The sequence below is a fragment of the Mixophyes fleayi genome, chromosome 3 (assembly GCF_038048845.1).
Source record: "Mixophyes fleayi isolate aMixFle1 chromosome 3, aMixFle1.hap1, whole genome shotgun sequence".
Lineage (NCBI taxonomy): Eukaryota > Metazoa > Chordata > Amphibia > Anura > Limnodynastidae > Mixophyes > Mixophyes fleayi.
Window position 1 is genome coordinate 275,341,900 of NC_134404.1, and position 12,374 is coordinate 275,354,273.

Genomic DNA, 12,374 nt, shown 5'->3' on the forward strand with positions numbered 1-12,374 from the left:
ACACGTTTACACCACCAACACAACCAACAAACTACATTGTTGACACATGGCTTGATGGATCCATGGATTTATGTTGATTTCGACAAATTCTGACCCTACAATCTGCATATTGCAGCAGAATTTTATATGTGTCAGATCAGGCAACGTTTTTGCACTCTTCCACTGACCAGTTTTGGTGAACCTGTACCCACTGTAGTGTCAGTTTCCTGTTCTTAGCTGACAGGCATGAAACCCAGTGTGTTCTTATGTATCTGTAGCTCATCCACTTCAAGATTCGATTTGTTGTGTGTTAAGAGAATCTTTTCTGCATACCACTGCTGTAATGCATGATTAGATGAGTTACAATGAGCCTTCTTGTCAGCTTGAACCATTCTGCCCCTTCCCCTCTGACCTTTCGCATTAATAAAGCAGCTTCGCCCACAGAACTGCTGCTCACTGGATGTTCTTTGTTTTGTGCACTATATATACATATATTTTTTATTTATTTTTTTACAGTGTTGTCTCATTGGCACACACTGCTTGTATCTGTAACACACGGAATAGGAGTGATACTCCTAAAAGTTCTGCAGATTGGAATGTCAGCGTCTTCTCTAGTTCTTGGGTTGATCATCGGCATTCTGTTAAGTGGGGCATTTGTTTTCACTCAGATGAATTTTGTGATATGTGTTTAAAATTAAGTAAAGAGCATGTTTGTTATGGTGATAACAAGCATTTGAAAAAGGTAATTCGTATTACTAATGTTACAGTGGTTGAACTGTTTAAAAGCAGGCATGTCACATCACTGTATATCTATTGTTATGGATCATAAGTTTGCCTAAAATGTTACCGAGTTACGTGTGTAGGGTCTGGGGCCAAGCTGGTGCCCAAGTCACTTTTGTGTCGTTATGTGCTCATGGTAGAGGCTCTGCTAACTGAGAATTTTGTGAGGGCGGGATTGTTAAATGGGAGGCCTCTGGTTTAGTTTTACATATCTTCAAAATGGGCAAATTATAATGTAAAGTTGAATGGCAAAGAGAGTGGTTTTGTGTAAAAGGATAAAAAGTCATCTGCAAAACTAATAATTTTACTTTGCTAAGTCTTCTATCTTACAGTAACAGCACAGTAATTGGCACCACACTACCTGAAAGTAACTAAGAGAGAATTTTAAGTACCCTTTGGGTGTGCATTTTTGGCTGTTACATTACCTTTACTCAGCTGTAAAATTTAAAAGTGCAAACGTAATCACTTTCTAACAATTAAGCTGCTTATTATATTCTGTTTACATTTTATACACTATACACATGGACAAAAGTATTCGGATGTTTGACCATTACACCAGCAAGGAATGTAATGACATTGTATTCAAATACATATATTTTTTAAAATCTATTTATTTTCACACTTTGTTCAAGAGACAACAATGTAGAACTTTTTGAATGAGTAAAACAGTATAACATAAAATTGGTTCCTTGTTACATCTTGCCAAAGGAGTTAAAAAACGAAATACATATACTTTAATATGGAGTTGGTCCCCTTATGCAGCGATAACAGCTTTCACTCTTCTTGGAAGGCTTTCCACAAGATGTTGGAGTGTTTCTGTGGGAATTTGTGCTCATTCATTTCTGTAGAGCATTTATGAGGTCAGGCACTGATGTTGGATGAGAAGGCCTGGCTCACAATCTCCGTTCCAGTTCATCTCAAAGGTGTTCTATGGGGTTGCGGTCAGGGCTCTGTGCTGGCCAGTCAAGCTCTTCCACACTGAACTCATCAAACCATGTCTTTGTAGGCCTTGCTTTGTGCACTGGGGCACAGTCATGTTGGAGTAGAAAAGTGCCTTCCCCAAACTGTTTCCACAAGGTTGGAAACATAGCATTGTCCAAAATGACTTGTCATGCTGAAGCATTAAGATTGACATTCACTGGAGATAAGGGGCCTAGCTTAAGCCCTGAAAAACAGCTCCATACAATTATCCCTCCTCCACCAAACTTCACAGTTGGCATAATGCAGTCAGGCAGATAACGTTCTCCCGGCATCCGCCAAACCCACACTCGCCCATCTGACTGCCAGAGAAGCGTGATTCGTCACTCCACAGAACACGTTTACACTGCTCCACAGTCCAGTGTCGGAGTGCTTTACACCACTCCATCCGACACCTGGCATTGGTCTTGGTGATGTGAGGCTTGCATGCAGCTGCTCAGCCATGGAGACCCATTCCAATAAGCTCCCGCCGGACAATTTTTGTGCTTACATTAATGCCAGTGGAAGTTCAAAATCCTTTAGCTATGGAATCAGCAGAACGTTGGCGACTTTTACGCATCATGTGCCTTAGCATTCGTTGACCCTGCTCTGTGAATTTACATGGTCTTCCGCTTTGTGGCTGAGTTGCTGTTGTTCCTAAACGCTTCCACTTTCTAATTTCACTTACAGTTGACCATGGAATATCCAGCAGGGATGAAATTTCATGAACAGTCTTATTGCTAATGTGGCATCCTATCATAGTACCACGCTTGAAGTCACTGAGCTCTTCAGAACAACCCATTTTGTATCACAGATGTTTGCAAATGGAGACTGCATGGCTAGGTGCTTGATTTTATACACCTCTGGCAACGGGTCTCATTGGAACCCCTCAATTCAATAATTAACAGGCGTGGCCAAATACTTTTGTCCATATAGTGTATTTTTATCTCCCCTTTACCTTTAGTGCCAATATCAATAGTCATCAAATCCAATGCTAGTTGGCTCTAGACCATACTTGCCAACTCTCCCGGAATGTCATGGAGACTCCCGCATTTTGGGAGAGTCTCATGGTCTCCCAGCAGAGTGTGGCAATCTCTCAAATTTCACTAGGAAGTGGGCAGAATTTGGTCCAAAATGCCGCGATTCTCCGTGAATCGTGGCATTTAGCGTCACGACGTCACAGGGGACGGGTCCAAAATGACGAGATTTTTGGCGCCCCACCCCCCTCACGCCCACCTCCCCCGGCAGGCTCCCGGAAGACAACTTAATAAAGTTGGTAAGTATGCTCTAGACAGGACAAATTTTAAGAGTTCACACATTTTTTCTTCATACACCCTAACTCATTACCAAGGTTTCTGATGCAATCTGGATTAAAATAGTCATATACTCATTTTTTATTTTTGCAACACATAACTTGTGAGTAAGAGATTTAAACTGACAGGTATCAATTTAATTTGAAACTATACTACAGTAATAATCTGAACTCATATCCCTCTCTTTCCTGTACAACAGAGTATCTGTTTGACTATGATTTACAATGTTCTGTGAAAGTTTTCCTTAGTGCTGATGAGAAGCTGTTTTTCAACCGTAAGACATTAGTGATATTAATACAAATATTTGCAGATAACAGTTGTCAAATACAGAACGTATTTAATAAAACATATTTGGACTATTTCTGAAAATACATTTCCTGTTTATATTACAGGCAGGTAAATCCTGTGAAAGTCCTTAAAACAACAGATGTTGTTGACAGCAGAATGTTTTGGTTCTCAATCTGCTGTTTATAGCTACATTTTATTTGTGTAGAATAATAGAGGCTATGCCAGGTCACCTATCTACTGCTGTTGATATAGATCCACTTGACTAGAATTAATAAAGAAACGAGCAATGTAAAAGAGGAAACAAGTGCATATTTTGTTGTGTTTTTTAATTTTGTTTCCATCCCATATAAATGGTGAAGACTGTGTGTGGGGGAAAATATAAAGGAAAAAGTGTGTATTACAGAGAGAGGCGGATCATGCAGGATATAGCATACAGTAATAGAAGGATGGATAAGAGGTGTGTCTCTAACAGATAGGGAGTTACATAAAAGGAGATATTAGAGGCATGTGCTTGGAGGAAGGAGGGGGCTAGAAAGAAGCAGAAAGGAAGTGGCTGTACTTCCAGAATGTACAGAAGCTGGTGAAGAGGAGGGTGAGGACTGGAAGGGAGGAGGAATGTGGAAGGCTGGTTCCTTCGTGTCGCTCTGTGCCAGTGTAGCTTGAGGCTGTCAGGGACACGCTCATTAGGGACCTCAGATCGCACACAAAGGATCATCTTTACAGCAGAAGAGATGGCTTCTATGGCGGCAGCAATTGCCGCAGCTCGCACCGCTACGTCTGGTGTCAACCGACCCCTGGACGAGAGAGAGAGGAATCGTTTTGCTTATTTCTCTTCCCTCAACTCCATGGCCAAAAAGATCATGCAGGATAAGGAGCGGATCCGGGAGCGCTATGGTGCCCAGTGGGAGAAGATGCAGCCCAAAGAGCAGGATGAAGCCATAGATAAGAGTTTTGTGGACCCGGAGCTTCAAAAGCGATATGCCCTACACAGGGGACCTAGTGAGCCCCAGCCGGTGTCCTGCTACCCGGTGCTGAAGACACAGACTGGCCAGAAGGTGGTGCACTTCCGGGAGGAGGTATGTGCTGTGCTGGGGACGTGGGCACATCAGACACAATGGTTATCATGGTGCACAATGCAGGAACATGTGTCATGAAATCACCTAACTTAATGTTAACAGTCTCTTGGATAGGAGAAAATGAACAATATAATTTAAAAATAAATATTCTAGACACTGACCTGATGATCTACAATATACCTACCTATAAACATGAAATACTTATTTCAAACATAATTCTTGCAGCTCATTGTGGAAAAAAAAATGAATATTTCATTGCACATGGGGACGTATCTGCAAGCTCTTGGAGGTTGCCAATGCAAGTGGCAAGTTATGCTGTCAAGTCTCCTGTTAAACGACCTGTCTATTGTAGTGTTCATGTAATTGTAAGCAGTTATAGTTATAAATATGTTTGCATGTATATTCAGTGTGGAGATACCAGTGTGTATAAAAGCTCAAACTTAAAATTACACCTTTTAATCTCACCTGATTTAGCATAGCAGCATGATAGGTGTCTCTAATCTAATGACATTTGTTTTACCTTCTCTGTGGTATGACTGAATGTGACACATTTCACATGCTGTAGACCCTGGCAGTGATACAAGGCTGGGACCTATCTGCTGGAACAGAACCTGATGTCACATAAGTGGCGAGGGACTGAGGAATGTCATATGGTAGGAGAAGGGCTGGCGGTTGTCTCCACGGTCATGTTAATAATACAAACCTTGTTTTTCAACCACGTTACTGTAATCGTTTTAATTATTTATAGGCAGCAAACGTATTCTGCAGCACTGATAATAAAGCAAGGAATGGGTGGTAGCCATGTGATCTTGTTATCCCTTTTTTTTCCTTTTTAATTGCAAATAAATCATTTCTGTGTTTTTCTATTTAGTCTAAATTAAAACTGGTATTGAGATTGCATTCTCACATTGTCATTGTATGCTAAAATCTGATTAGGATTATTGATTATATCAATAGAAAGTGGTTCACAGAATAATGTATCTTTATGCTCTGGTTTCTAACATACAAATTGTATGCAATAAAGTGAACACTTAAACTTTACAAAAAATATATATTTCTCCTCCCTCAGGGAAGTGAGAACCAGGCCAGCAGTATGTACGGAGTTAATAAATAAGTATTATTGTATGTATTACATATTAAGTAAACTAAGGAAAGGGTCAGGTGATATTCTCCTAGTACAGCCTGGACATTTTCTTGTTTGGGGGTTATAAGACCCATTTTGTCATTCAGGACTGTTTTCAACATATAGAGAAGCTAGGCATATACTTAGAGCTGCACTATCCATGAGACAATGTAGAATTTTTTTTAAGTGCATTCATTTATTTGTTATTTGGCCCTTAATATTTTTTCCAGTGAAAATAATGAAGGAGACTGTTTAACAGAGGGGTGGGTGCTTGCAGGGCGCACAATCACTAATTAGGACTTGTTCATTCGCAATGCCTAGGGCAGTGTCAACTGTAAACAACACCATGAGGTAAATGTATCAAGCTGAGAGTTTTCCGGCGTAATTGAAAAACCAATCAGATTCTAGCTATCATTTATTTAGTACATTCTACAAAATGACAGCTAGAATCTGATTGGTTGCTATTGGCATCATCTCCACTTTTTAAACCCGCCGGAAAACTCTCAGCTTGATACATTTACCCCCATGTCTTTATCAGCATCATGTGAAGTGTTCTAGATTAGTAGAAGTATAGATGGTACTAACCAGCTCAGGTGAAGGTGGAAGAGATCTGGCTGCCTGTCCTGTGCTCCTGACATCCAATTCAGCCACCGATTCCTGCAACAAAATTTGACGCTAATTCTGAAACATATCTTATAACTACATCCTTACAGACCAGATGATACTAAAAAAAGATGTTGTATAATGGTCTATTAATATTATCAAGAATCTTGGTGTCATACCAAGCCGACAGGCTTAGATTTGGTGAGCACTGAAGTTTTTGGTACAAAAGTTTTAACGTTACCCAGTGAGCCATCCCCCATGATGTCTGGTCTTCTAGTGATGAAGATCCTAGTAACCTTGTACTTTACAGTGAATGTATTTAGCCTAAATGTTTCATTCCAAGTCCAGAGATCCCAGACTATGTAATGAATAAATCACTCATGATTAGTCAGATTTGTTACACCGATACATTGTGGTTTTTGTCACAGTTGTTTATTCTCTTGTTTATACAATGTACTGCCTTCTGTTGTCAGTTTCAAATACACCATGAATTCACTTTTTCTGATATATAGGGGCATATGCAGTTAGGTGCGGAGATCGCAGTTGCGCAGCAGCTGCACATTACATAAGGTAATACGGTACCACAACAACCAAGGGAAGGCAATTTTCTTTTAGCCCAGTGGGCAAGATTAAACTCAGCAACCTATTAGGAACATTTTAAAGGAAAACAACTGCATGCGGCCCAGTGACCCAGCCCAAGGTAGCCCACTATGGGACTGGCCCGGGGGGGCAGATGCCCCCCTGTTCCCCCGCCCAGCCTGCCCCTGACAACAACGCAGATTTCTCTTTGCAATCCTATGGGGGATGGGAATCAACATTGTTGCAGTACCGTGTACATAGGCAAACTGAGGGGGGGGGGTTTTCTAGTGCCTGGAAACCTCCCTCCATGCCTGGAGCACTGTATAATTGAGGTGGCTGGACTCTGCCCCCGCTTCGCACAGCTCTGCTTGAAAAGGGAGAGCTGCGTGCACCTAACAGTAGTGCACGCAGCATTGCCCATGTATAATATGGGAATAGGAAGAGTTGGAGAACTGCCAAGCACTGTCTAATATTATAGCCACGCCCCCATGCATGCATGTCATGCCCACTGGCAGCATAGTGTGGAAACCCCCCTCTACAAATCCTGCATTTGCCCCTGGCGTAGTACCTTCACCAGCCGTTCCCAAGCGTAACCACAATCTCCGGACCTAATTGAATATGCCCCATGTTTATAACCAGATACCTGTATCTCTTGCTTACAGTTTATACAAAAAAATATTTAAAATGCAGTCGACACTTTTTGCTCCAACTATATCTCCTAATGCTTGTCCTTCCTACAGTCCTACTGACTGAATTCATTCTGATCATTCTTTGTCATCACACTCATACTAACTCCTCATACATGGCAATATTGGGGCACTATGCCAATAGGGCATCAAGTGTGGTCATCATTAGGACTCGTAAGTCATATGCGGATAGATATTTCCCTATATCTAGGACAAGTATTTCCCACAGAGCAGAAGCAGTGACTTTGAGAGATGGAGAAGATTGCAGGGATCACATCCTTTAACACAGTTGCGCAGAGAAAATGTGAAACTACAATAGGATAATAAACCAGAAATATTCACCAATAGATGATGTTTGCTGGAGCTCAAAGAAGGTTGTTCTGTGGCACAAACAGAACATTATAATGGTGTTGCTGCTGTAAAAAGTTGTGGTGTTAAAGCAGCAGCTAATAATGTGTGGCCTGGCTGCTATTATACAGGGCTATTCAAAAAGAATGAACCAATTTCATTATGCAATATTTTATTAAGGAAAAGTAAAACAAAACTCCAGCCAAGTCACAAATATTCTACTCATAATCAAGTTTTATTTCCTGTATTACAAGTGTTCAATGTGATTTCAGTTCTCAAGCATCGTCATGAAATAAGTCACTGACAATTTGAAAGAGGAGGTTTCTAAGTTATTTCATGACGACCTTGATGATGCTTGAGAACTGAAATCACATTGAACGCTTGTAATACAGGAAATAAAACTTTATTATGAGTAGAATATTTGTGACTTGGCTGGAGTTTTGTTTTACTTTTCCTTAATAAAATATTGCATAATGAAATTGGTTCATTCTTTTTGAATAGCCCTGTATTACTAAAGCAGAATCTCAGTTCTTCTGCTACCTGATTTGAAGTCATTTATACTATAAATTGTGCAAGTGTGCAGTCAAAAATGGGGCCATGGCAAGCAGGGTTTCTCAAGCTCTGCACAGCCAAGACAGCAAGGACAGGGTGTAGATAAACAGATTGTACTGTTATATTCATTCGTCCTTTTATGGAGACATCAACCAAATGTGTAGACAGAACACAAACAGCATTGGTAACATAGCTTTGACCTTACTGTCAATTTGGAAAAATTGATCTGAAAGTGGGCATGTCTGAAGTTAAATTTGAGAATATAATGTTATCAGCAAATAAATCCACTATTGGGCAGTAACATGTCAAAGTAGAAGCAAAGCTTCCACAATTCCATGTTCTGCAAGAGGAAAATACCACATTATTAATAAAATACTCTCCCTTATATTTCTTATCAATTACTTCAAATTTTGTACACTCATATGTTAATATGAAGCCCCTATATTAATGTACAACTTGGTATTAAGTTGCCAAATTAATATAAACTTTGGAAAGTGTATATTTGGGATATACTGGTTGAGAAAGAGGACAATTCTATTTTGTAATTCTGAGGTTGCCTTCTCTGGGGCCTTATTCCTTTGCCTATCATAATGATCAAGTTATGATGAGCACAGATTGCCCCCTGACTGCGTCATGCAGCCATGTCACTCAGCCGATGTAATGATTTCCGAAAATCACAGCAAGTAACCATTAGCTCTGGGACTTTTTAATGTTATTACATTGTGACGGAAGCCATTATATAACACTCTCCTGCTGTAAGTTCTGAGCATCATTGATGTGGAGCTCTGTTTTTATCAGGGCTCAAGTGAAACATAAGTAAATTATTTGTAGGCATTTTTTAAATTTAATTGTCCTTTATATTTTAATTAAAGTCCCTTAAACTTTAAGTCACTTAAATTATTTCACTAAACTGGCATCATGAGTTAGAGATGTACCTATCACCTCTGTTTGTCCATGTTACTGGCCTCACGCAGTGCTGGTTTTGGGTTCAGAAAAGTGCTTTTAGTGCTGGTGTACCTCTCTTAGCATCCCTTACACCGCTGCTACTGCACATCACACAATCTCACCTGCAAATGGTGGCTGTTATTGTCTGTGGGCTATTGTGTCTAGAGAGGCAAGTATCATCATCATCATCATTTATTTATATAGCGCCACTAATTCTGCAGCGCTGTACAGAGAACTCACCCACATCAGTCCCTGCCACATTGGAGATTACAGTCTAAATTCCCTAACACACACACACACACTAGGGTCATTTTTTGATAGCAGCCAATTAACCTACTAGTATGTTTTTGGAATGTGGGAGGAAACCGGAGCACCCGGAGGAAACCCAAGCAAACATGGGGAGAACATACAAACTCCACACAGATAAGGTAATGGTCGGGAATCAAACTCATGACCCTAGTGCTGTGACGCAGAAGTGCTAACCACTAAGCCACCATACTGCATACAATAGAACCCAGAATAATCTCAGTCATTGCCATCCATGACCATTTGGATCTATACTGAAATAACAAATACATCACTTCCCAGTGCTTTAATTACACATTTAATAAAAATGAATAGGAACGCTATGCTTCTCCAGTTTGCATCACTCTGAGACAGAACTGAAGACAGAATGTTAGTGACTGCTTTCTGTCTCCCTTTGCAACTGAACTGCACTATGCAGGCTACAGTATGGAGCAGTGAGATGGTTTGGCATTGCAGCGTTTAGACACTGTGCCAGGATTTGGACTGTTTATCAGTGAGACTGATGGAGCCGCGAGCAAACATCTGCGTTGAAATTAGCGTAGTAATAGTAATAGTGCACAGCTATTATATGTACATAAATGCTTCAGATGTGAATGTGTAACTTTTTGGGGTCATTTGTCTTTTTACGTAAATAGATCTAAGCACTTCTAGCAGTTCTATTAAATTTGGTGTAACTAATACTAAATTTACAACGATTGAAATTATTTCTGACTATAGATATTTCTGATGTTTGTAATGCTGTGTTTGTGAACAAAACCTGTCATGTTACAATTTTAGCATTTAATCCAGTTGTTGTGTTTTTTAGAAAATTGTTAAAATAGTCTTTTTAAGGCATCAAACTAGGGATGTGCACCGGCCACTTTTGGTGTCTCGTGTTTTGTGTTTTGGATTCGGATTTGCTTGAGGTTTTGGGTTCGGATTTGTTTCGCAAAACACCAGACGAAAGGTTTTGGTTCGGATTTAAGGTTTTGGATTCTGATTTATTTTGAAAAAAAACATAAAAATTGCTAAAAACCAGTTTTGTGGTTTTTTGTTTTCATTCCTACGCTATTATTAACCTCAATAACATTCAATAACAATCATTTCCACTAATTTCCAGTCTATTCTGAACACCTCACAATATTGTTTTTAGGCCAAAAGGTTGCACCGAGGTAGCTTGAGCACATAATGCCAAAAAAAGAGGTACAAGATGGAATTGGTCTGGGCCCTCCCTCCCACCGCTCGCGAGATTTGACGCGAGACTTGGACCACAGAGCCTCGTTTTCAATTTTTTTGCCCGCCGGAAATATCCGAACAGTGCTCGGATCCCGTTCGGATTCGCACTGTTCGGGTGGGCTCGGATTAGCGGAATCCGAGCCCGTTCATCTCTACATCAAACATTCTGGATTAATATGTTGTTTTTTTTTTAATAATGGGGCTTTATGTTGTTTTGTGGTTTATATTTGGATTTCCCTGAAAACATTGTTAATTTTCAGAAAGCAATGTGACTTACTGTTAGCAGCATTTGAGGGGTGGATTGTTGTCCAAGGTCAATGTGCCCTGGTAATTTGAAGAGCCTTTTAGAACATCTAGCCACTATATAACTTATGGATCATATTACAAAGATACCTATATTTCTAGTAATGATTATAATACTACCCATATAGTATGTAATTTATGGATCCTAAGTAAGGTAAAAGGAATATCAAAAACAAAACATCTAGAACAGTGATAGGCAACTTAATACACCTCAAGGGTCGCAGGTGTGGCCCTCTAGCCTTCCAAAGGGCCACACATTACCCTTAATATCAGTAATAAGTTTAAACAAATCATTTAATGAAAGATAGCTATCAGCAGGCATTTTAAGGTGAGACAAAAATTGTTACAGTTTTTCAATAAAAGAGAAACAAGAGTTACTGGTTACAGTAAATACAACTGTTTTGTTTAGAGGATAGTTTGACACAACAGTGCTCACTCACTAGCCTCATCTTCCTTCTATGTGCTATTGGTAATATTTATACTTCATTCTGCTTTCTGTTGCTCTAGACTCTCCTATTTCAAACTCTCTTACGTTTGAATACACAGAACTTCTCTGAGCTGACATAATCTGTGCTGCTGTTAACATTTTAATGCTCTGATTGGCTACATGTTGTTCAAGGCCTCTCCAGTTCTTCTTCTGTTTGTAAGCAGCTTGAAGAATGAATAGATTTTCTTAAGTTAAGAAAAACAAACCATTTTTATGTCTTATTTGATTTCTGTCCAGTGGTTGGCGTTAAAGGGCAACTTCATCTAAAATAAAAGTTGGCTTATATAAAAATTATTATTAATGTACCATGTGCATTATTATTATTATTATTATTATTATTATTATTATTATCATTATTATTATTATTATTAATGTACCATGTGCATTATTATTATTATCATTATTATTATTATTATTAATGTACCATGTGCATTATTTATTATTATCATTATTATTATTATCATCATTATTATTATTATTATTATTAATGTACCATGTGCATTATTTATTATTATTATTATTATTATTATTATTATTATTATTATTATTATTATTATTATTATCTTGTATATAAGGCACCTTGTATTTTAACTGGTGATGATCATGGTGTAGGTACATGCAGAAAGTCAAGGTGAAAAAAGTATAATGCTCATTATGTTATCTCACACACTACCCTTCGTTCTGGGTGGCAGCAGAGCACACAGAGGCCTGGCATCTGCCCTCAGTGAGGCCTAAGAGTACCCCAGGTTTCTTAAGCACTTAACTTAGCATAGCTAGGTGTATTAAATCCTAGAATGGCTTTATTGCTCTTAGTACCCAAAATAAAATCAACAC

The 12,374-nt window shown here is 39.2% G+C and overlaps 1 protein-coding gene across 2 annotated transcripts in view; it reads left to right on the plus strand.

Moving 5' to 3' along the window:
• Window positions 1-3,834: 3,834 nt before the first annotated feature.
• The window catches only part of C3H1orf198 (chromosome 3 C1orf198 homolog), a 39,880-nt gene continuing 31,340 nt past the window's right edge, over window positions 3,835-12,374 (plus strand). The window contains exon 1 of one of the 2 annotated variants that reach the window (XM_075203642.1): window positions 3,835-4,393. In XM_075203642.1, the coding sequence (XP_075059743.1) occupies window positions 4,049-4,393 (345 nt within the window). In that variant the 5' untranslated portion in view covers window positions 3,835-4,048. The remainder of the gene's footprint in view (window positions 4,394-12,374) is intronic. The other variant, XM_075203643.1, reaches the window with a different exon arrangement.